The following is a 24,691-nucleotide window of genomic DNA, read 5'->3' on the forward strand; positions in this document are numbered from 1 at the left end:
GCACCTGAAAGTTCCCATGGAACCTGGGGCGGGCCCGGGCGGCACCTGCAGAATCAGGACCAGAGAACAGCTGGGGACTGGCTGGTCTGTCCACTTCCTGTGACAGAAGGCATGACTGGGTCCAGAAAGGGCCAGGGGTGAGCCCAGGGTCACCCCAAAAGTCAGAGACAGGGCAGGGATCTGAGTGCTCCATCTCCTGACTCTGAAGCCAAACCCCAACCTCTCCAGGTGTCCTAGGGGCTGTGAGCTGCTTCCCTGGGTACAGAGGTCCCAGGGTCTGTCCCCAGGATTTGCAGTCTAGTGAAGGACAGCATCCCCAGCACTGTAAAGACCTGACTGCAAAAGAGCAGAGAATGTCTAGGGCAGATACACCATCCCCACTTGCCTGGGTGCTCCTGGACAGAAGGGTCTACCTTTCCCTCTCTGTGTAACAGCACTGAGCATGGGCCAGCACGCAGGCACTGCTCAGCAAATCCTAAAGAAGTGGGATAGATGGACGAACGGGTTCAGAGGAGTGGACAAAAGGGTGGACGGGTAGATGGAAGGATGATGGACAGATGCGTGAATAGGTGGGTGGACAAATGGAATGGTGGATGGGTGGGTGGATGGATGAATAGACGGGTGAGTGGATGGATGGGTGGGTGATGGGTTGATGGGTGAGTGGATGGACAGATGAATGGGTGGATGGATGGATGGGTAGATGGATGGATGGGTAGGTGGATAGGTGGTTGGACAGATGGGTGGGTAGATGTATGGATGGGTGAATGGATGGATGGGTGGGTGGGTGGGTGGATGGATGGATGGATGAATGGATAGATGGATGGATAGATGGGTGGGTGGGTGGGATGGGTGGATGGATGGGTGCATGGGTGGGTAGATGGGTGGATAGGTGGGTTGGTGGGCAGATGATGGATGGATGGATGAGGGGTAGATGGATGATGGGGGGATAGATGAGTGGGTGAATGGATGGAAGAGTGAATGGATGGTATGTGGATGGATGATGGACAGGTGGGTGGGTGGGGTGGTCAATGAGCGGCTAAGTGGATGGTTGCTCCACTGCTATCCAAGGACTGAGTGGCTCCATGAAGCTAGTGAACAGAGTAAGGAACAGAAACGTGGGCCAGGAGGACTTCGGGTACCCCTCCACCCCGGCATACTGTGCTGGCCTCTTCCATCTTCCATGCTGTCTACCTTTACCCTAACTCCTTTTTCCCAGTTAAGTGGCTCTGATGATCCTAAGAGACGTGGCCACGCCACTCTCAGAGCACACACCTGGGCTGTGCTTCAGGCAAGGCACATACCATCCCCTTCACACCTGGCACCCACCCAGGGGCATCCTAGCACCCATCTAACAGAGCAGGGAGTGGGGGCTCAAGTGGTCCCATGACCTCCAGGGCCTCTCGGAAAGGGGAAGAGTTGGGACTCAGACCCCTGCCCACCGACCAGATGCCCACTCCTTCCCTGACTGCCACGCTGCACCTAGGACGGCTCCTCCACTGGCCAGATGCATGGCCCTGGGCAAGCCTGGCCACCTCAAGCCAGGTTTGCTCACTTATCACCCAAACAAAACCAACCCTCCTCACATAGTGCCTGGCACATGGCTGGGTTCCAGTCAAGTCCAGGGGAAGCTCCTTCAGGCCTGCCGTGACCCCTGCCCTGGCACACCCGTCCAGTCAGCAGCTCATTCCAGAGCTGGGACTGACTTCCATGAGGGTCATTTCACCCCACTGCAAAATGTTACAAGGGAATTCATTTTCTCTTTAGGAGTATTCTGGGAAATGAAGCAATTAGCATGATCTTAAACTGACAGGTAGTATCAATTGCAATTCAATTATCAGGCTTAAATGTGATGCAGAGGCAGGCGGTCCCTCTGCAGGAACTGGGCAGTGGCTGGGAAGGTAGCGCGAAGGTGGGGCCCAGGGGTCATGGCTTCGGTGTGTATCTGTGGCATGGCAATCGGGGCAACAGTGAATGAAAGGATGGGTGCGGGTTGGCCCGGGCCGGTTTCTGGTGTCCTCGTCACCACCACCTTCTGCCAGAGTGAGGTCACGGGTTCTGGAGACCAAGCCTAGGCTTCATCCTACAACGGGGACATCAAGGTCACGAAGCATGGCTCAGCCAGGCAGGTCCCCACCTCCACGGGCTTCCCAGTTATAGACATGATCCCATCAGAAGCCAGGCATGACCTCACCACCACCAACTTTTTTTCGACCCTGGCCACTGAGCATACCCAGGCCTGGTGCACCCTGAGCCTGGTCTTGGTGGCTCATGGCCTCAGGGACTTGCAGGGGCCTTCCCAAGGGCTTCACAGGCAGAAGCATCTCCCCACGCGGCATGTGACTCACCTGTTATTGCCCCATTTGACAGGGAAGATGGAACCTGAGTCACTGAGACGGTTAGTGACTGCCCAATGACACACAGCTGGAAAATGCTGGAATCCACATCCAACCCACATTTAGGCAGACTCCAACCCAGGTCACTACCACCACCAACGTGGGGTGGCACCCAAGGCTGCCCTCCAGGATGTGGAACCCACGACCCCGGCCAGATCTCAGGGACAGTGGGCCGCCCTCCAGGTCGTGGAACCCAGGACCCCGGCCAGATCTCAGGGACAGTGGGCTGCCCTCCAGGTCATGGAACCCAGGACCCCAGCCAGATCTCAGGGACAGTGGAACCCAGGACTCCGGCCAGATCTCAGGGACAGTGGGCCGCCCTCCAGGTCGTGGAACCCAGGACCCCGGCCAGATCTCAGGGACAGTGGGCCGCCCTCCAGGTCGTGGAACCCAGGACCCCGGCCAGATCTCAGGGACAGTGGGCCGCCCTCCAGGATGTGGAACCCAGGACCCCGGTCAGATCTCAGGGACAGTGGGCTGCCCTCCAGGTCGTGGAACCCAGGACCTCGGCCAGATCTCAGGGACAGTGGGCCGCCCTCCAGGTCGTGGAACCCAGGACCTCGGCCAGATCTCAGGGACAGTGGGCCGCCCTCCAGGTCGTGGAACCCAGGACCTCGGCCAGATCTCAGGGACAGTGGGCCACCCTCCAGGATGTGGAACCCAGGACCTCGGCCAGATCTCAGGGACAGTGGGCCGCCCTCCAGGTCGTGGAACCCAGGACCTCGGCCAGATCTCAGGGACAGTGGGCCACCCTCCAGGATGTGGAACCCAGGACCCCGGCCAGATCTCAGGGACAGTGGGCCGCCCTCCAGGTCGTGGAACCCAGGACCTCGGCCAGATCTCAGGGACAGTGGGCCGCCCTCCAGGTCGTGGAACCCAGGACCTCGGCCAGATCTCAGGGACAGTGGGCCGCCCTCCAGGTTGTGGAACCCAGGACCTCGGTCAGATCTCGGGGATGGTGGGGCTCCCTTCAGGACCTCCTGCGCTGCAGCCACCAGCATGGGATGGGCCTTATGTGTGTACACCAATCAATCTGCTTCCCATGAGCATGGGCAGAGAAAGGCCACACTGGCATGATGCTGCTGTGTCCCTGGGGGGAAGCATGGCTCCAAGCCCCTGCCCAGCCTGTGGGGATGCAGCTTTGGTGAGAAATGCCAGGGAGGGGTGTGGCTGAGCAAGGCCGGGTCCAGTGCCTTTCAGGGGCCTGGGACGCCCAGCGGCTGGGGCAGGGTGGAAGAGGGGCAGCTGCGAGTCCCTGAGGCTCGGCCTCAGTGTTCCAGGCACTCCTCTGTGCACACACGGCCACTGCACTGGGCGTTCCCTGCTGACATCAGAGTCAACTTCCACAACCCCAAAAGCGCAGGCTGGGACATGGTGTTCCCAAGACAGGCAGAGACCCTGTGGCGCCCCCAGGGCACAGATGGCCTGCATTCTAGGTTTTGGGGGAGGCCCCCGGAGGCAGTGGCGGAAGTGATTTTCCATCTCATCGCGGACACTCACTGCCACTGCCTGGCTTCACAGAGGGCTTGCTCCTCCAAGGCCCCGGGTCCTCCTGGGCAGAAGGGTTTCTTAGTCAGTGCTGGTGCCGAGAATGCGGCTGACAGGAGCCGGCACTCACGGAGCCACCTGCTATCCGTGCCAACCTTACCAGCAACATGTCAGGCCCGCAGACAGAGGAGCTGGTGGGGGGTGGGGGCATGTTCTCTGGGCTGGGGCTGCTGCCGGGGCTCCCGCCCACTCATTGCTGGACTCAGCAGAGAAGCAGCAGGAACAGTGATAACTGCCCATTGGGATGAGCTAAGACACAGAATGTTAATTTGCACCACAGCCAGCGCGGGGGACACACAGACTCCAAGCCTTCAGTGCCGTGGCTGTGCCTCCTGTGAGAGGGGACCATGGCTCCTGGCACCACGGGCTCATGCATCCCAGCTTCAAGAGGCTCGGCCAGCAGGGCTGGCAGGGCCTCAGGGCTGCATGCCGAGAGGTTCCCACTCCCTGACCTCTTACGAGCAAACGCAACATTTGTGTGAAGCCTGCTCTTCCTCATTTCAGGCGCCCCTCTCTTTAAGACGCCTGGCACTCAAACATCGGCCTGGTCCCACTTCCCTGCAGAAGGGTGAGCTGCCAGCCGGCCCAGCCCACTCGGAGGCACCCCCTGCCGAGGCGCTCACTGATAAGTGAACATCGTTCACCTCGAACAAAGCAGGAAGCAAAGCCTGAAGAGCAGCTCAGGCTCCAGGCAAGCAGCCACAGTTAAGAAACCCCTGAGCCTTGTTTTCTGGAAAATGGCTCACCACAGAGAACCACTTCCCACAGGCCCTGGGCACGGCCAGCTGGACCCAGTCCTTGGGGAGCACTCTCTGTATAGAAGGGAAAGGACGCTGAACTCAGTGAGCCTGGGGCCCCTCCCTGCTCCCCAACCTGAGGCTGGAGGCCAGGGCCCCACTACCCCTCCTGCCGACCGAGCCGGGGATCTCACGGAACCAACTGAGAGGGCTGCTCAGGGCACAGGCAGCCCCAGAAACCCAGGTCCTGCCACATCAGCCACACGAGCTGCAGGCTACGTTTACACCACTGTGCTGTCTCAGGATGGGGCAGGGTGCACCCTGGCCCTGAGGCCTGCCCTAGAGGCCCCAGATGCAAAGGGATGGGCCACTTCTACCAGGCAGCCCCAAGCCCTCTGCATAGGAGCTTCCTGAAGAGAGCAGGGAGCCTGAGGTACTGCCTGCCTTTGTGTCTCTTCCTCCATCATGGGAGGCCGCCGGTACTTACTGGGGATTCTCCTTCGTCCTGGCCCAGTGCTGGTCTCAGAACAAACAGAGGAATAAAGAGCTGAACATACCCTGCGGCTGCGAGAGAGCCGGGCAGGCGCAGTGGGGCTGGGACTTACAGCTGGGCCTGTAGCTGATGGTGCAGGCAGATCCCAAGGATGGGCCCAGAGAGGGCCCACCGCAAGAGACAGAGGAGGGCCTCTCAGGCAGGCAGCTAGCATGGGTGGGTCCCCCCAGGCACTGTGGGCCCTGGGCACTGTGCACCTGGGCAGGCCTCGGCTCCTGAGGAGGAAGCTCGGGGCAGGCGCAGCTCCACTCCCAGGCACACCTGGGAGACTTGCCAGAGATTTGGGCTCCCCCACGGGCCTAGGTGGGAGCCTAGTTCCAGGCAGAAGCCCCGTCCTCAGTCCTGGGGCGACAGAGAGGCCAAGGCCAGGCCTGAGAAGGGTGGGGCCTGCTCGAGGGGCTGGGACTGCCCCGGATAGAGCCCTCCAGGGCAGCAGCAGTCCTGGTGCTGTTCTCGGGGGACAGGCAGGCCATGCCCTGGCACGGCAGCCAGAGAGCGGGAGAGCGGGGGAGACCCAGAACTTAGTAGATGGTTAAATCATGCAATTATTTTTCAGACTGCTTCTAAAACTAGAACTCATTAAAAGCTCTCATGGAATTTTCTTTCTCTTCTTTCACTGGCACAGTGGAAAAAGCCCCTTGCATGAGACATAATAAAACCTTGGTGTGTGTGTGCCTGTGTGTTCCCTTCACTTTCCAGAACGAGAAGTCAAAACATCACTGCATTTTTCTCTATCACACCATCTCTTCTTATGATTAGGATCTTGGCAACCATCCACCTACAAAGATGACTATTCCAGCTAATGGAGCCACCAAACCGTATGCATTTATTTGTCCACTCGCCCATTTATAGCTAGAGATCAGCCAGGTCAGGCACCTTCAGGCTGTGCAATGCCAACCACAGGGCAGGTCTGCTGGGCTCTGCCTGGGGCCTTGGAGCCCCGCCTGGGCCATCTCCGCATCCCATCCTCCGCCCTCCCAGGCCTGCCAGGTAGCCATGGCAACAGAGCAGGTGGCGTATTCTGAGCTCTGTACCTGGGTCAGGTGATGCCCGCTCAGGAGCTCCAGCAGGTGAGATGGGCTTGGCGAGGGAAGCCCAGTGCAGACACAAAGGGGCAGGTAGGCAGAGCTGGCAGAAAGCAGACACCAGCTCTGGACCAGTGCCCCGGTGAGCCTGCTGCACGCTGGCAGTGGACTGAAGGGCACGCGCCTGTTCCCTCCAACCTCTCCTGCCCAGGGAGATGAATCGCTGCTCGCCGCCCGCTGCTCAGGACTGGTGTCCTCAGTTGGGGATTAAGTCACTGGCTCCTGGGGCGCTGGCTCTTTCCATGCCTGGCCCTGGACCTGCGGGTGGCCTTGGAGACAAATCCCACCACCCTCATCTCAGAAAGGCCAAGCAAAAGTCGGCTCTCCAGCATCGCGGTGAGGATGGCCTTGTGCTGGAGTAGGGCACCTGGGCTCGAATCCCAGCTCCATGGCGTGTGAGCTGTGTGACCCTGGGCAAGCGATGGGCCTGCTCCAAGCCACTGTCATCTCTGACAAAATCAGAACGTAGGAGTGTTCACTCTCACAGAGCTCTGGTGTGGGATGAGACACATATAAATAATGTCAGCAGGGCCCTGTCGTTAAACACAGAGCCTCCATGGAGTCCCAGGATAGAAACACACTCACCCAGCCCCCGACCCAGCCCTCCTCCACCCACCCCACCCAGCACTGCCACCCACCCATTTGTTCATTCAGCAGCCACCGGGTGCCAGGCAGCGTCAGGCCGGTGAGCTGCTGCGAACGCAGACGTGACGGGAACAGGCAACACCGCTACCTCCGCGGGCTTAGGCTCGAGTGGCAAGAGATGAATCCTAACGAGAACCCAACAGTGTGTGTGGGGTGAGCGTGGGAGCGGCAGGGGTTAGAGGGCACCCCTGGAGTCAGGGCCTGCCAGTGAAAGGGAGCCAGCGGCTCAGGCGTCAGGCATAGGGTGCTCTGGGCCTCGGGCAACAGGAACCAGGAGCAGGGGTGGCCGGGCCTGCCCAGGGAACTGTGAGGTGTGGGGGTGAGGAATGAGGGAGAGGACAGTCCATTGGGAGTACGGGGTCAGCTGCCTCTCCCGTGGACGGTCACAGCAACGCACGCCCCCCCCCCCCCCGCCCCCCCACCTGTTTCAAGCAGAATGTGATAGAAGGGACACTGTAGGGTTTCTGAGGCTCGGCTTCCTTCTGGCTCTGCCGGGGTCCTGGCAGCATCCTCCAGGGCCCAGCCTCCATACCAGGAGGAAACCAGGCCATGGGAGAGGCCAAGCGTGGAGCTCCGGCCCAGAGCCCAGCCTGCATCCCAGCCAGTAGCCAGAACACCAACACGAGACAGGGGCAGACAAGCCTTCCCGAGAGTCTCCACCCTTGGCTCTCCGAGCTAGTGGACAGGGAAAGCAGTCTCAGCTTTGCCCCATTGGAAGTTCTGACCCACAGAACCCACGAGCTTCCCCGTGGAAGCGAGGCGAGGGCCGGAGAGGAATGGAGGAGTGCCGAGAACCAGTGGTGGGCGGGCAGGTGCGGCACCCTTTCTCATGGGAATTTTGAAGATGGGCATGACTGCAATGTGCTTGCTGATGGGCAGAATTGGACGAGGGAGACGTGAGGGTCCAAGATGGGCCTGTGGAGGCGGTGGGTGGCGGGCACAGACAGGGCGGGAGCCACAGGCTAGCTGTCGTGCAAGCAGCTCACCCACCGCCCCTGGAGAGGAGGCCGGCCAGGCCCCAGGAGGCTGTCGATGAGCTCTTTTAAGGGCTTGTTTCCCCGTGGAATGAGAAGCAAGGTCAAGGTCAAGGTCACCAGTGGGGTGAGGACAAGGAAGGAGAGCAGACATGAAATAAATCACAGGAAGACTGTCCCGAGCCCCTAGAACGCCACCTAAGCCCCAAAGCGCATTGAGCATGGAGCCCTACTCCAGGCTGCACCAGACCCACCAAGGGCCTTTCAGAGCCCCAAAGAGTCAGTTCCCAGCCCTAACCCAGACCAACGCAGGCAGAACACATTTCACCAGGTGCCCCGCCAGTGTGGATCTACAGCCGCGCACCACCACAGAAGCACAACCCTGTCAGTCAGGCTCTTCACGGGGTGGCAAGCTCCACCTCCCCCACACTCAGCACACAGAAAGTGGGGGAGCCACGTGTCAGACCACGGCTCGCCTTTCCTGCCCCAGAAAGCTCCAGGACCCCACATGAAGAAATCCCAGGACTCCGGAACCTCCTAGGCTTGAGTGCTTTCCTTCCTCAGGAGTCCCCAAGAAAACGCAAACCCCTCCCTCGAGCAGCCGCACCACAGGCCATCAGCAGCATCTGCTGCTGTTCTCAGTGGCACCGACACCCCAGCTGGCAGCAATGCAAGGCTAACCCCTTAGCGTACAGTGAGCTGCTGAGCCAACAGCAAAGCCCAGAGTTCACCTGCTCACCCCAGAGCTTGGCCGCATTCCCGAGGCAGAGGGCCGGGACGCTTGAAGGAGGGAGGCGCAGGTGGAGATCCCCAGCGCAGCAGGAGGGTGGGTGTGGGGGCACATGGACAGCCACGGCCACATCTCCTGGCGCGGGTTCTTCCCAGGCCTGAGTTCTCGCCAGGCAGTTACACTCCACCGTGGCACTTTCACCCTGAGGCCAGCAGAGGCTGGTGTCATTGTGCCCATTTTACAGATAAGTAAACCGAGGCTCCAGGAGAGACCTGCCCAGGGTCACATGGCCCAGTGGTATGGCTGTGCCTGAGTCTGGGATCCTGGACCAGCACCTACTTCTCCTTGTCTAGAAGACGCCTGAGGCCTGCCGGCTCCCCTCCGCAGGGGACAAGGAAGCTTCCTGGAGACCTGGCTGTCATCCCTCCCACCAGCCTGGCAGCCAGACAGCTCTGGCCACCTCGGATCGAGGGTCATCTCCTGCTAACTGGGTGCTATTGGTGTTCAGACGCCACCTGTTGGCTCTGCCCTGGAGCATCTGCATCTGCCCACACACTGCAGGGATGCATTTCAACCCCACGGGGCCCTCAGCAAGCAGGAAGTGGGGCTGCAGTGGGGGCGGGAGAGGAGGGGCCACACTGGCCCAGCCTTGGCACTAAGCTTCCCCTGGCCACCACAGCCACCCTATTCTTTATCTTAGTCAAATAAAAAAGGTTACCTAGGCCCCACCTGGAGGGGCAGGGACAGGGGCAGGGGCAGCTGGGACAGGGGCAGGGGCAGCCCACCCAGGGGCCACGAGGAGAGGGAGTAAGGGAGCCCAGGGCGAGGAGGAAAGAGCGAACTGCTTCAGGGTCTGCAGAGGGCCGGGACCCCCTGCGGACCTCAGAGGATGCAGAGTGGCCAGAGGGAAGGTGGAGGGCAGTGTGAGGAAGGGCACCGGAGGTGAGAAGCAGCAAAGGCCAAGAGGGTGCCCAGGGCCCCTGGGAGAATCGAAGGGCATGAGTTTGCAGGGACGAGGCAGGGATCAATCACCTCGCTAACACCTGGGGCAACAGCAAGGGCCCAAACACCAGGCTGAGGGCTGTCCTTTGTCCTTCACGCCCTCACCCACAGCGTCACTCAGACTGGTTTGCAAAGCACTTTGCAGTCACTACCTCAAGGGCCTTCTCATTCCCAACCATCTGGCAGGAGTCGGAGACCAGGGCTCAGAGAGTGACCTGGGAGGCACCGGGCATGGTTCTGGCCTGGGCTCCTGGCGGCAGCTGGCGGCCCTGCTGTGTGGCCGTGGGCACCCTGCCTCCTCTGGGAGTCCCGCAGCTCAGTGCAGAGGGTGGAGGCAGCTGTCCTGGAAGCCAGCTCTCTCCTGGCCAAGGCCAAGAGGAGATGGGGCCGGTCAGCAGGGTCCATACAGGGCCGGCACAGCTGCGGGAGCTCGGAGGGCCTGGCTGGACAAGCAGACAGCTGAGAGTCAGCAGACAGCCCTACAGAGGAGCTGCTGCTGCAGGGACGGGCAGTGGCTCCTGGACACGACCTAATTGGATGCTCAGACACCTCCTCGCCCACGCCAGGGCTCGCACTGCTGCTCAGACACAACTGAAGCTCACACTCCCGGTGATGAGATGGGAATGGCCTCTCCATCTTCTCCCCCATCCAGACAGGGCCACTGGCCAGGAGGCTGCCAGCCGCCAGCACTCACCTCCGCGGCACCTGGATACCCAACACCCGGAGTCCTGGGAGGCTCGGGGCTCCAGCCCGGGACCAGCACCAGGGGCTACCCAAGGCTGGAAGGCCAGAGACAGGCTACCTCAGCTCAGGCAGGGAGGGCAGCCCCAGGGAGGGGAGTGAGTACACAGTGGAGACAGGCAATGTTCCGGGACCCCTCCAGCCTTCTCCCACCCAAGCAACCCATAAGTAGACTCAGCTCCCACATGTGACTGGCACAACCCCTCCCACTACGACCCCCCTCTGGGAGATGGTGGGCAGCCCCAGGTGAAAAGTTCAAATTCCAGGGCTGCCAGACCCTGCACCCTCCAGAGGCAGATGGCACTTGGGTCGGAGTCAGACTGCCTGGGTTCCAGCCCTGTGGCCTCCCCCACTGGGAAGTGGGCATGGTGTCCTCCCTGGAGGGAGCCTGTGCACTGAGCCGGCCCCAGGTCCTGCTCACTCTTGGGTGGCCGCTCTGCCCCTCTAACACCCCTGTGTACGCAGCTGGAGCGGGCCTGTCTGGCGGAGGGTCCCGGCACCATGGAGAGGGCCAGGGCCCCATGCAGGCCAAGGACGGCTGCCCTGCGGCCAGTGAACAGGCCACGGAACACATAGGGGGCAGGCCCCCGTCACTGGCAGCCCTCAGCCTCCACGGGCCCCTGGGTGGCTCCACTTCTGCTCTCAGAGGAACTTTAGTGTATTTATCAACTCCATTCCTGCACAGCAGAGAAAAAGGAAGATGCCCAACATAAACCAGTAAAGAGAAACATGGCCTGGTGTGCTTCCAGCTGGGCCGTCCATTGCCCAGACTCAGGCTGGGAATGCTCTGGGGCTGGCCTAGCCTCTGCCTGCACCTCCAACCCCCTGCACTCACCACACAGCCCTGCAGCATGGCTCTGCAGGACACCCTGTGTGCAGGGATGAGATGCTACCTGTGGGACCTGAGTCCATCCTGGATGCCAGCAGTGAGGGCTCAGGACAGGCCTAGCACTGGGGGCTGGCTATCATCAGGGAGGGGTTGGCCACTGTCATGGGAGGGGGGAGGTCACTCATGGGAGTGAGGCAGTCACTGTCACGGGGGAGGGGGTGGTGACTGTCATGGGGGAAGGGTGGTCATTGTGGGGGAGGGGGTGGTCACTCATGGGGCAGGGGGTGGTCACTGTGGAAGAGGAAGGTGGTCACTGTCATGGGGGGGTGGTCACTACCACGGGAGGGGGGTGGTGATGGTCATGGGGGAAGGGGGTGGTCATTGTGGGGGAGGGGTGGTGATGGTCATGGGGGAGGGAGTGGTCACTGTCACGGGGGAGGGGGTAGTGATGGTCATGGGGGAGGGGGTGGTCACTGTCACGGGGGAGGGGTAGTGATGGTCATGGGGGAGGGGGTGGTCACTGTCATGGAGGGGTGGTGACTGTCATGGGGGAGGGGGTGGTGACTGTCATGCGGGAGGGAGTAGTGATGGTCATGGGGGAGGGGGTGTTCATTGTGGGAGAGGGGGTGGTCACTGTCACAGGGGAGGGGGTAGTGATGGTCATGGGGGAGGGGGTGGTGACTGTCATGGGGGAGGGGGTGGTGACTGTCATGCGGGAGAGGGTAGTGATGGTCATGGGGGAGGGGGTGGTCATTGTGGGGGAGGGGGTGGTGACTCATGCGGGAGGGGGTGGTGACTGTCATGGCGGAGGGGGTGGTGACTGTCATGGGGGAGGGGTTGGTCACTCATGGGGGAAGGGTGGTCACTGTCATGGGGGAGGGGTGGTCACTGTCATGGAGGAAAGGTGGTCACTGTCATGGGGGAGGGGCAGTCACTGTCATGGGGGAGGGGCGGTCACTGTCATGGGGGAGAGGTGGTCACTGTGGGGGAAGGGCAGTCACTGTCTTTGGGGGCACTGGCCAGTTTGACACGTCGGTTCCACAAGTACTGGCAAGTCGCTGTGGAGCCCACTACTCCAGGCTCTGGGGATGGGGCTGACCCCAGGCAGGCAAGGGCCGCTCACCTTCTGTCAGGGCAGGGACCAACCAGAGACTCCCCGTGGGAGGCGGACAGGGGGCTAGGGCAGTCGAGGGCAGTGGGGAGGGCCTCCCTGAGGAGGGCACGCCATGGAAGCAGCAATGCTCAGATCAGGGAACAGTGCTCAGGGGCACATGGAAGCCAGCAGGGGTCCTCAGGGTGGGTCTCGGCGGTCCCCACAGGCTCCCCAGGACGGGGCAGGACACCCTCCCTCAGAATCCGACTGCACCAGGCCTGAGGGGGGGCAAGGTCACTGCCCAGAACGGAGGCTGGCCTGCTCTCCACTGTCTCCCGTGGGTGGCCTCTCAAGCCAGCCTCATGGCACCCCCTGGGTCCTCTGATAGGCTGTCATTTCCACAGGGCCTGTGGACGCCCCACAGGGCCTGCTACACTCTGCCTACGGCCACACGGGCTGTCCCAGCTGGCAAGTCCCTGAGGACAGAGAGTGACCTTCCACCTTCCCACTTCACAGATGAAATGACTGAGGCAAATCGGGGTTCAAGGTCACCCAACCAGTGAGCGGACACGGGCCTAAAGCCAGGACAGCATGTCCCCAGCCTGGCCCTTTGTTTTGTCCCAAGGACGATGCTGGGAAGGAGGACAAAGGAAAGGGATGCCGGGCGTGGCCATCTGTCCCAGTGGACAGGAGCCCCCAACACAACCCCGATCTGCACCCTGCCTGACAGCAGCCACGGACACTCGAGGAGACCAAGAGCAAGGCGGAAAGTGGGCACCAGGAATCACGCAACACTGGCCCACTACTGTGATACTGCTTCCCCTCCCCGGGCCTCAGCTGGCCCTTGTGTTCACACCCCCACTAGCCACCTAGTAAGTCATTGAAGGCTGGCCACAAAGGGGGCTCTCTCTCAGACCCCAAGTCTGCACTAGGGGACTTCTGAACCTATAAAATCTTGCAAATCCCAAAGCCCCCAGTGAATGTGGGAAGAGAGATGAGGGGATGAGGGTGCCAGCTTCCACAGGAAAGGGCTACAGCCAGCCAAGGTGCGTAACACAGCTCCACAAAACCCTGCCGCCCACCCCCCGAGCCCTGCGCAGGCTGCAAAGATGGCTGCAGAGCAATCGGGCCAGCAGGGCCTGGCACGTGGGACCTCCACTGCGTCACAGCCTCTCACGCGTCACGCTGGAGTTACTGTCACCGGGACCTGCTGCAGACCGTGGGGAGGGCTTCCTAAAGGCTAATGACAATTTGCGTTTTGTTTTTCCCGTTTTCAGAGACCAAAGGGAGGGAGTGATGCAGTGAGGTGTACAGACGCCTTCCAAGAACGACTCCCACCCCGCCAGCCTCCGTCCCGCGCCTGCTGTTGCTGGCATGAGGATCCACATCCTCTGCGTCACCCCCATGCTACAGACAAAGAAAGTGAGGCTGGAAGGGCCAGGCTGGCCATGGGGCCTGCCCACTCTGCACCACTCCTAGCCCCCCTGCTACCCCCCGTCCACACAGTGCTGAGCTGTGAGGGGCCCCGAGGGCCACAGGCAGAGCCCAGGCCACCTGGGTTCTCTGGTCTAGATGCAAGCCCAGGCCCCTGAGTGAGCTCAGTTCAGCCCAGAGCCCCAGCTTTCCTCCCGCCCTGGCCCAGGCCTCTCCATCTCTGAGCTGGACGACTGCAGTGGCCTCCACGTGGGGCGCCCTTGCCCTGGGAAAGGCCGCTGCTCAGCCCACACTCACCACACAGAGTGCCAGAGGGAACCCAGGGCCAGGACTGCCGGTTGGAGAGGCCCTCACACAGAGGATCGCGGACGGGGCAGCCAGCCCCAGCCTCCACTCCTCTGAACCCTATCCTGGGGTGGCTGCACCGGGCACGAGCCCTCACCAGGCCCTGGGAGCAGGACTCCCAGGCCAGGACAGGGAGAAGCCAGCCCCTCAGGTGAAGGCGCCACGCTGGAACCCCGAGACCAGTGCCACCGATGCTGCTGAGTGAGCGCCAGGAGGCTGGAGGTGGGCCAGGAGCCACGCCTCTCCCTGGACGCTGCCCTCTAACGGCCTCCTCATGCCCGCAGCCCTCTGTGGGGGTTTGGGCTTTTTGGCAGAATGAGCTTCTGTGAGCGACCTCCACTCCTTGGACTTAATCAATAAGCAGCGCCTCCTCTCTCCTCACGCCACTCTATGCCCCACAGGGAGGGCTGAGCCTGAGTTGCCCGAGGGGCTGTGACTGGACCTTCCCAGGAGGATCTCAATTCCAGCACAAAGGGGAAGCGGTCCGTCTGCCTCTCTAGCTGTGAAGCCTTCAGGGCAGTGCTCCTGGAGGAGCTCACGAGCACCCGTTTCTCCACTTCTCTGGGAACAGTGGGCCTCATGCACCAGCAGGGAGGGATGGAAACCATCTCTGTGCTTCGGGTGGTTCTCTGGAGCATCTCAGCAGCAGCAAAGGGCTCGTTCAGCCCCAGAGAGAAGCCCCCGAAGCAGCCTCCAGCCAGGGCCACAGGCCCAGAGCTGGTGCCTTCCTCTCCAGGGAGCCCGAGGACAGGAAAAGGTGAAGGGGAGGACACCTCACAGAGGAGGCAGGGGCCCCGAACACAGGTCTTGAGAAATGGGCGCTCCTCCACCAGGTCAAAGTAGGGGGTTGCCACAGCAGAGGCAGGGAGGTGGGGGCCACAGAAGTAAGGAGCAAGAGAGAAGGGGCTGAGCCCCAGCACTGTGGGGTATTCCCTTCCTTCAAGAGAGGAAGACCTGCTCCCTGGGAGAGCAGAACCAGCCACAGGTCCTAACCCAGTGACTTAGCTGAATTACTGCCAGGCCTCTGCTTTTCTAGAAGAGTCAGCTCTTAGCAGACATTTGCTCTGGAAACCCAGCCTCTGGGAGCTCCAGAGTGGGCAGGCCCTAGCGCCTTCTGCAGATGAGGGGGCCAGAGGAAGGGAAGGACGTTCAAGGTCACACGCAGAGGTTCGGATCCCACCGCCAACAGAGCGTGTCCCCCCCACGCTGCCTGACTGATGTGTTCTATGTACACTCAGGCATCAAGAGAGAAGAGGCTCACTCACACATGCATGCACTTACACATGCATGCACACACACGCACTCACGCACACACGCATGCACACACACGCACTCATACACGCACTCACATGCATCACACGCATGCACACACGCTCATACACGCACTCACATGCACGCACACACACATGCACATGCACGCACACACGTGCACACACACATGCATACGTGCATGCACTCACACACACATACATACACACATGCCCAGACTCAGGTGCCTCTTGGGATACTCTGTTTTAGCAACTGTCTTAAGGAGATTAACCATGGGCTACAGACACATTTGGCAGCAGGTATTATACATGTGTAAACTTTAAAGAAACGAAAAATAAGCAGCATCCAATGCCCACACTCTACAGTTGTACCCCGACAGCTCACCCCACCACCTGCTGGTAGCACCACCAAATTGCAGGTTCGGTTCTGAGCAATTTATTCAACTTTTCAAAAAAAAGTTACTGGGAACTGCATTAAGCACCAAATCATCTTCATTAGAGCTAAACAGCCTCCTGGAAGTCTAACCACACAGCAAATGAAATGGCCATGGTGACTGAGAGGCTACCCCAGAATAGACCCCAGCTCCTGGCCAGAGGGCTGTGCCCTATTAGGGAAACCCAGGAAGGAGGGGATGGGGATAGGGCTCCCAGACTCCCGTCTCTCCCTTATTGGACCAGATGGCCAGAGAGAGGTGTTTAGAATGGACAAGGCCATGGAGGCCTAGTTCCGGCCCCTCTAGGTCAAGGGCAAGCAATGGTGCAGCAGGCTGGCACCTGGGCTCCTCTGGTTCCCGGCCTCATGTGGAGCGTGGAGAGTGAGCACGCTTGCCCACGCCAGCCTCACCTCCATCTGCAGGATGGCCTCCTCCCGCAGCCGGATGGCCTCCAGGTCCTCCTCAGTGATGTCCGGGAGCAGCGCCTGCTCCTGGCCCTGCCACATGTTGTCACTCCCATTAAAGACCTTCTCATCATCAGCCAGCTCGGCAAACGGGGCCTGGGGACTCTGCTGATGACAGACAGATCTTGTTAGCACTGACCCCTCCCATTACCACCACACCCCAGGCCCAGATCTTATCAGCACCGGACCACCCCCCCCCCCGACCCATTCTCACCACGCCCCAGGCCCAGACCTTGTTAGCACGGACACCCCCCATTACCACCACGCCCCAGGCCCAGACCTTGTTAGCACGGACACCCCCCATTACCACCACGCCCCAGGGCCAAGTCTTCCCATGGCTCCCAGCAGGCCACCCAGCTCCATCTCAAGATGAGATGAGGCCACAGATGCTAGGCCTTGGCCTCCCACGCCTCTGGAAGTTGGGACCCCCCAGAGCTCTGGGCAACGTCATGCACACTGTGAGGGCAGGAGAGGAGCTGGGGCTACCGTGAGCAGTGGGCCAGGGTCACAGGCGAGTGGACCCTGGTCCCCGCCTTTTGGCACATGTCCCCCTCTCTGGCCATCCCAGGCCTGTGCAAGAACTTGTGAGCCCTACGGCCCCCACGCCAAGCCAGGGATACCCTGTCCCTGGCCAGATGGAGGACACGAGAGCAAAACGTGGCCCCGACCCCAGAGAGCACACAGTCTACCTCGTGTTCCCAGCTTTTGGGGGACACAGGCCCTTTGTGAACCGCCAGAAAAAATGCCCCTATGCACATAAACACAAATTCTACCTCTTCATTTTGGGGGCTGTGAGCCCAACGACGGCCCCATCAAGGAGCCAGTTACAGAGCCAGGGGCAGGCCGCAGCGTGGGGCTCAAAGATGAGGTGGGACTGCAGGCAGGGCACAGGTGCACCCACAGGAACCCGCCCTCCCGTGACAGCCTCAGGGAGCGAGCCCAAGAGGTTTTTGGAATTTGTTTTCATTCCTTGTTAATTTATTGGCCACATTTTGAAATTCAACAAAATGGTGCTTTTCCCTTCACTATCCCCATCTGCTCTCTGAGGGGACGATCTGGGTCTGAGGCGGGGGCCTTCTGCAGCCACGAGCCTGTCACTGGACATCAATCTGGGCCTCCCAGGCGCCGGTCACCTGGGAAAGACCACAGACGTCAGTCCCCGGTGTCATCAGCACCCCCGCATCAGGTCCCAAGTGGGGGTGTAGGGGCCCGGGAGCACCCAGCAGAGGGGAGGGTGGGCAGGAGGCAGGAAGGGTCCATGCTGCAGCTGCCCCCTCCAGGTGCACACGTTCATACCGAACTGAAAACGTGACAACAGTGGCGATCCCACCCCACAGTCCTTCCTCCCCTCCCGTCAGGAGCCCGGCCACAGTGCCCCCAACCTGCCCTGCCCATGCCAGCAGGCCTTCCTTCACCTCCCGCCAGGAGCCTGGCCACAGTGCCCCCCACCTGCCCTGCCCATGCCAGCAGGCCTTCCTTCCCCTCCCGTCAGGAGCCCGCAGTGCCCCCACCTGCCCTGCCCATGCCAGCGGGCCTTCCTTCCCCTCCCGTCAGGAGCCCGGCCACAGTGCCCCTCACCTGCCCTGCCCATGCCAGCAGGCCATCCTTCACCTTAGGAAGGTGTGTGTGGTTATGCATGTGTGACTGCGAGTGCCTGTGTGGTTGTGGGATGTGTGACCATGTGACATTGTGTGTGTGTGAGGGAAAAAGGGAGACAGGAAAAGGCACCGAGAATGGGCAGAGCAGAAAACTGAGGTGGCAGCCTGGCCAGGACCGGCCTCACCACGAGCACCTGCTCCACTCAGCCGTGCCCCCGATCTTCCTGAAAACCCTGCAGGGAGGAGCCAGGGCCTCCACAACAGCCGAGGACACTGAGGCAGAGCGAGGTGGGGCTGGCGCCGTGCTAAATCAGGGCGAGCCCGTGGGGCTCTGCAGCAGCGCCTGCCCTCAGACACACATCAAGATTCGGTGAGCGCAAGGACAAGGCGACAGTGGTGGGGATGGCTGACAACGAACAGTGCCACGTGTGCCAGGCCCACTGATGCCATGCCGGCCACTGCTACCTTTACTTGCTCCTCATGCTCCTGGGGCACCGTAATGACCCCCCACACACCATATGGGAGACTCAGGGGGTTCACAGCCACCCAAGCCACTCTGCAGTGAACGTGCAATTCAGCAAACCTGGCCAGGCTGCTGCCTCCTGCAGCCCTCAGGAGCAGACCCATGGCGCCCTCAGCCCTGCCCCCAGATCCAGCTTCCCCTCAGCTTCACTCATGCTGCGCCCACACACACCCCCTGACACAAATCCTCGGACCACCCTGCCTGCCCAGGCAGGTGCTCTCCCAGCTGACTCGTCCGGCCGCTGGTCTTGGCCCAGTAGGTGTCACCACATGTCTGGAGAGGAGGATCTGACAGAGGTGGGGGCTGTGCCGGTCCCGATGCCTCGGGGCCTTCTGTGGCAGTGAGGCAGGAGGCACAGTTGCTGGGCCTGCATCAGAGCCCCTGCTGGGACAGGACTCTCAGGATGGCGGCTGCCCAGCTCACACCAGAGCCAGGGACTCAGCCACAGGCCCCCTCCCTTGCTGTCCTCACCCCCATCTCCCCAGCCCTCTGCGGGGAACATAATCAACGTCCTCTCCCAGGTCTGGGAAAGGCCCCGCAAAGCACAGGGTCCCAGCCAGCTTTGCGCCTCTGCTCATCAGGGCCCTCAGGTAGTGTGGACAGCTTTGCCAGGTCCTAGCCTCTGAGGGCACAGGGCCCTGCCTGGGTGTCGCCCTAGGCATGAGATCTGGGTGCAATGTGTGGAACTGACTGGGAATGGGAATCCAGGCTAGACCTGGGGTGCAGGCAACCTCTCTGCCTCATCTCTCCCCACTGGACCCTGATGGCCTCCGCTGTGCCTAGGGACAGCACTGTCCACCAAGAGCAGCTGGCCATGCAGGCCAGGAGGCAAGGCACTGTGAAGGATCCTCCGTCAGCGCTAGGCATGCAGGCACTAGGGGTACAGCTGCCACCCCAACCCATCCCACTCACGTCCAGAGCTCTTGCCATGCCCCTTCCATGTGTGTGGGCATCTGGGGACATGGGCTGCAGGGCAGCCTGGCTCACAGGACCTGCTCTGCCGGCTCCCCCATTGCTCAGGGACTATAACCTCAGTCGCCCTGCAAGGAAGCTGTAGAGGCTGCAACTTGCTCATCTTCTGCCCTTTCCCAAGCTGAAAGCTGCCTCACCATGCCGTGTAGCTCAGGGTGGGCACGTGCAGAGACCCCAGGCCAGAGGAAGCTCTGTGAGCGCTCCTGGGGAGGCCTCCCGGGGTAGGGGGGGTTCACCCCCCCTGGAGCAGTCACTGGCCCCGCCTGGCTTCCCAGCAGGTGCTGCTCCCAAAAACCGCCCAGGCTGGGTCCCATTTATGCCCAGGGCCCAGCGAGGTGCCCCGCCTCCTGAGGCCCGAGAACCCTCTCTTGGCCAAGGTGGGGAGACGACTGCGCCTTGGCCGCTGGAAGGAAGACCCCAGACACCACACAGGAGACGGAGGGGTCCGCCCCGTCTCACATGCTTTTCTTTCCAGGAACACCCATGGGGGGCCCATGGTACCCACCCTATGCCAGGCACTGGGACTGGAGCAGATGGACAGGTGACAACCAAATACAGAGAGATGAACCCCGGCTGGGCACCGAACCGGCGGATCTACAAACAAGCACTTCACTGTGTTTCTGGCAGAAGCCACCCCAGGCAGGTGCGAGGCTAGGAGGGCTGTATGCTGGTATGACTGGATCCAGGACGGGGTGACCTCACTAGTCCCCACAGTCTGCCGAAACGGCTGGTGACAACAGGACCAACAGCCACAGCAACCTTGGAGGGACATGGCATGAGGCTGGAGACAACAGGACCAACAGCCACAGCAACCTTGGAGGGACATGGCATGAGGCTGGAGACAACAGGACCAACAGCCACAGCACCGGCCACCCCAGGAGGGACACGGCATGAGGCTAGGTGCTACTTCCTTTCTCCCATTTCCTCAGGCCCCTCGGCAGGGGCACGGCCACCCTCGTCTAAAGGGCACCTTGCCCAGGTCCTGCAGGTGGGATGGTGAGGCTGCCCTAGCCAGGTTCTCCTTCCCAAGCCAGCTTCTTCCTACACACCACCCTGACACGGGTAGAAGCTAGCAGAGGCCTTTAAATAAATAAATACGTGGATAGATGAATATAAAATAAAAGATCTAAAAAATCTGTTGACAAGTGCAACTCGTCCAAGGTGGTAATTATCACCTCCCCTTCCTGGAGTGGGCGGGAGGAAGTGAGCAGTGCCTGGCGGTGGGAGCCCAGGGAGGCGCTGGCCTCGCGCCAAGCCCAGCAACCCCAACGCCTCCTTCCTACGGCTCCAGCCCCTAGGCTTCCGGGGCGCTTGCAGAAAGAGCCTGGGCTCAGGTTCCGGCCCAGCACTGGTGCCGGCTGTGAGGCCCCAGGCATGCCACGCCCTTCTCTGGGCCTCACTGTCCTCATCTGTAGAATGGGAGCAGCGGCACTCACAGCCCCGTGGTCTATGCCCCTCAAGCTCCACCCACACGGTCTGACCCCTCATGTCTGCAGAGCACAGCAGCTGTGCACCTCACTCCAGCAGGAGCCCGAGCACGAGGCTCTCCTAAGGTGCGAGGGCTCAGCAACACTGCCCTTCACTTCCTGTGTGGGCCTGGGGAGGGTCCTCAGCTTCCCTGAGCCTCCAGCTTCACTTCCAGGGGATGGAGCTGACCTCACCACGTCCTAGTGTCGCCTGGAGAGCTCGAGGTGAGGCACACGAGGCTGCAGCATACAGCAGAGATGCCATGAGATGCCACCTTCCGGACTCAGGTGGGAAACCAGGTTGAGCTGTGCTTTTCCCAACGCTGTGAGCTACGGGGCAGAGACGTTCCTCCCAGGGGGGACATGGCCATACACGCCCCTGGAGAGCGGCATGACAGCTGAGCACAGCCTCCTCCTGCCAGTGGTGACAGGCTCTACAACAGCCCCACTGACTGGGGTCCCGTGGCCTGGGTAAAGTCAAAGCCCCCAGGTAAACATAATAAACTTTTGAGGTAAGAGGCCCCCGGGGCAGCCCGGCTGGTGTGCCCGAGGACGGAGATGCAGGAGCCTGCCCTCGGCCCTGACAGCAAACAGCCACAGGCGAGGGGGCTGGAGGAAATGTGCTCCCTCCCACAATGAAATCCTCCAGGGCAGCTAATGCGGGCGAGTGAGATGGCCGGGTGGAGAAGGCACCACAGGACGCTCTGTGCGATGTTCCCTGGACTTGGGGGTTTCAGTGACAGCTCCCCAGGAGCTGTGGGCAGAGGGTGCCGGGCACCCATGGACACCTGCCTCGGATCTGTGCCTTGGGATTGATGCCACCTCCTGCATGTGGAGAAGGGGGAAGCTGAGGATAGGGGAGGGCGCAGGGGTGGGAGGGGGGTGCAAACGGGGCTCCGTGTGGACGCCCAGGAAAGCGGCCAGGCTGGGGTGCGGGCTGTGTGTACACCCAGGAAGGCAGTCGCGCTGGGGTGCAAGCCGTGTGGACGTCCAGGAAGGCGGCAGGGCTGGGGTGCGAGCCGTGTGGATGCCCAGGAAGGCGGCAGGACTGGGGTGCGGGCCAGAGGAGACCCCGCAGGTGCTCGGTCTCCCTCACCTCCACAGCAGGAGGATCAGGGGGCCTGGTGCCGCTCTCCCCAGCAGTGCAGGACAAAAGCCAGGGGAGGAAGAGATGGCTTAGATGCCCGGGTCCGTCCGCGGCCTCCTCCTGAAAGGCTCACAAAGCGCTCCTTTATTCTCCTCACAAAGGCCCAATTTGGGTCTTGAGCTCCGAGGCTGGGATTAGGGATTTGCTGGCAAGGTGCTGGGGCAAGCGCAGAGGGGACGGCCCTGTGATAGTTTTCCAGCTCAAGAGGCAGACAGACAAAGGCGGCTTTCTCTTCCCCGCAGGGCTCAGGGCCTGGGTCCCTGTTCCGACACGTAGGGAAGAGACATGCTCTAACGTGAGTGCTGGAGACAGGGCACACACGGTTTCCCGTGGGAAGAGACTCCGCTCTGCCAGGCATTCAGAAAGCAGGGACCCGAGGCCGGCGCTCAGGGCTCTCCAAGGCTCTGGGAAGGAGACCACTTTCTCATGCACTCCGACCCGAGGGAGGGCAGGGGCCAGGGCAAGAGGCGCTCACACAGGGAGTGGTGGTGTCTTTTCAGGAGCCCCAGATAGCTGTTTCCTACAAGCAGCAACAGACTCTATTTATTCACTGGTGGAGTCTCTGGAGGCAAAGCCCAGAACATCAGGACGGACACGGCTGTGGCAATGCTTCCCCCAGCCCCACGTTAAATCAAAGGGAACTGGACCCAGAGACAAGGGGCGACCCCCAGCCCTGTGCCTCAGACAGGGAGGTGTTGTCTAGGCAATTTCCAGCCAGCCCGTGAGAGTGAAGCAGGTCTTCACTTCTGCAGCCTGGCTGGGGACACACAAAGTCCTGGTGGAAATGTAGGCTGAGGTGGCCAGTGACGGCAGAGACAGAGCATGACCTGCCACTGGGGCCACTGCCCTGATGCTGCCCCAGGGACTGGGATGCTGCTCACTGGCTGAGCCCAAGCTGGGTCTGAGACTGACCCTCGACCCAGCTGAAAACTACGGACCACAGCCAGGATCGCCAACTCCACACAGGCTGAGCTGCTCACCCCACACCCAGGGGAGACAGGCAGGAGACAGGGAAGGCAGCAAGTGCCCCTCGCCCCTGCCAGGGCTGCCCGGCCTGTGAGCAGCAGCCCCCAAGTCCCCCCACATCAGCCCAGCATCAACTTGGCAACAGTCCTTTTGTTGAACAGGGTTGCATATCATCTCATCATTTATAGTTTGCAAATTCCTAGAAATAATCTAACCTTCCATGATTTCTCAGAAGCACTACTGGCCACTCCCCACCTCTTTAAAAGAAAATTCTACCGAAAGGCAATACATCTGTGTTTCAATGCCAGGTGCAAAGAATATAGCTCTATGACTGCTTACAAAGGAAACACGTCCCAGCCAAGACACAGGACACTGGCCAGGACCCCCGGGGCCTCCCTCCAGCACCTGTCATCCCAGGCCCCCAACAGAGGAGAACCCAGTTCCAACTTCTAACACTGTCCACCGGTGGGGCCTGGTTCTGAATACTACAGAAATGGAATCCCACAGTCTATCCCCTTGGGTCTCAGGCTTCTTGGACTCAGCGTTATGTCCGAGGCATCACTGGTGGGGCCACTGATCATACAGTAGCCACAGCTCACTCTTTTGGCTGCTATAGAGTCCCCAGTGGCATGAATTCAGCTTGGACTCAGCGTTATGTCCGAGACATCACCAGTGGGCGTGGTGGCCACAGCTCACTCTTTTGGCTGCTATAGAGTCCCCAGTGGCATGAATTCAGCTTGGACTCAGCGTTATGTCCGAGACATCACCAGTGGGCGTGGTGGCCACAGCTCACTCTTTTGGCTGCTGTGGAGTCCCCCGTGGCATGAATTCAGCAGGTGCTGCTTTTCCGTGCTGGTCAGACTGGGCGGTGTTCCAGGTTGTGCCACTGTGTGAGGGCTGCTATGAGCATTCTCCCATGTGACTTCTGTCAACACACAGTTGTCCTGTCTCCACGGGGGAGTGGCCGAGGACTTCCACAGATACCAGAATCTGTGGGTGCGCAAGTCCCTGATATAAAATGACTTGGTATTTTCATACAACCTACGCACATCCTCCCATATATTTAAATCACCTCTAGGTTGCCTATAATATTTAATATGATGTAAATGCTATGTAGTAAATAGCATAGTTGTTCTACCGTATTGTTTTGGAAATGATGACAAGAAAAGAGGCTGTACATGTTCAGAACAGCTGCCATCTTTTAAAAATATTTTCAGTCTGTGATTGGTGGAATCCATGGATGTGAAACTCATGGATACGAAGGGCCAACTGAATATGCATGTCTGTTGGGCAGAACTGCAAGATCCTAGGTCAGAAAAAGCTGGACTTGATATTCTCGAACAGTGTTCCAAAGTGATGATGCAGAGGCACACCCCACCAGTAAAGGCATGAGAGTGCAACCGCCTGCACGCAGCCCACGCCCAGCTTTTGCAGAGGTTTTCACTCATGTTTGCTCTAGTTATTTGTGTGGGTGTGGTGTGTGGTGATTTACCATCATGGGTTTCTTTGCCATTTTTCTGACAACTCGTGTTGCCAAGTACACAATCACAGGCTTATGAGCCAACCGGAATCCTCTTCTGTGAGGTGCCTGTGGAAAGCTGCTGTCCTTTCATTGTTTTTCAATACAGTTGTCTGCCCTTTCCTTGTTGATTTGTAAGATATCTTTATATATTAAGGATGTAAGTCCTTTTCACACGTGTTGTGCAAACGCCCTGTCTTGTGCTGTGGGCTGCACTCTCTTCCT

The 24,691-nt window shown here is 60.4% G+C and overlaps 1 protein-coding gene across 25 annotated transcripts in view; it reads right to left on the reverse strand.

The window, feature by feature from the left end:
• Positions 1-24,691, reverse strand: part of TSNARE1 (t-SNARE domain containing 1) — a 133,133-nt gene that overhangs the window by 15,877 nt on the left and 92,565 nt on the right. For 14 of the 25 annotated variants that reach the window (XM_055347962.2, XM_055347968.2, XM_055347966.2 and 11 more), the window contains one exon: positions 16,222-16,383. In XM_055347962.2, coding sequence (XP_055203937.2) covers positions 16,222-16,383 — 162 coding nt within the window. The remainder of the gene's footprint in view (positions 1-16,221; positions 16,384-24,691) is intronic. The other 11 variants (XM_055347976.2, XM_031013889.3, XM_031013892.3 and 8 more) reach the window with 1 other exon arrangement.

Source organism: Gorilla gorilla, chromosome 7 (assembly GCF_029281585.2).
Source record: "Gorilla gorilla gorilla isolate KB3781 chromosome 7, NHGRI_mGorGor1-v2.1_pri, whole genome shotgun sequence".
Classification (NCBI taxonomy): domain Eukaryota; kingdom Metazoa; phylum Chordata; class Mammalia; order Primates; family Hominidae; genus Gorilla; species Gorilla gorilla.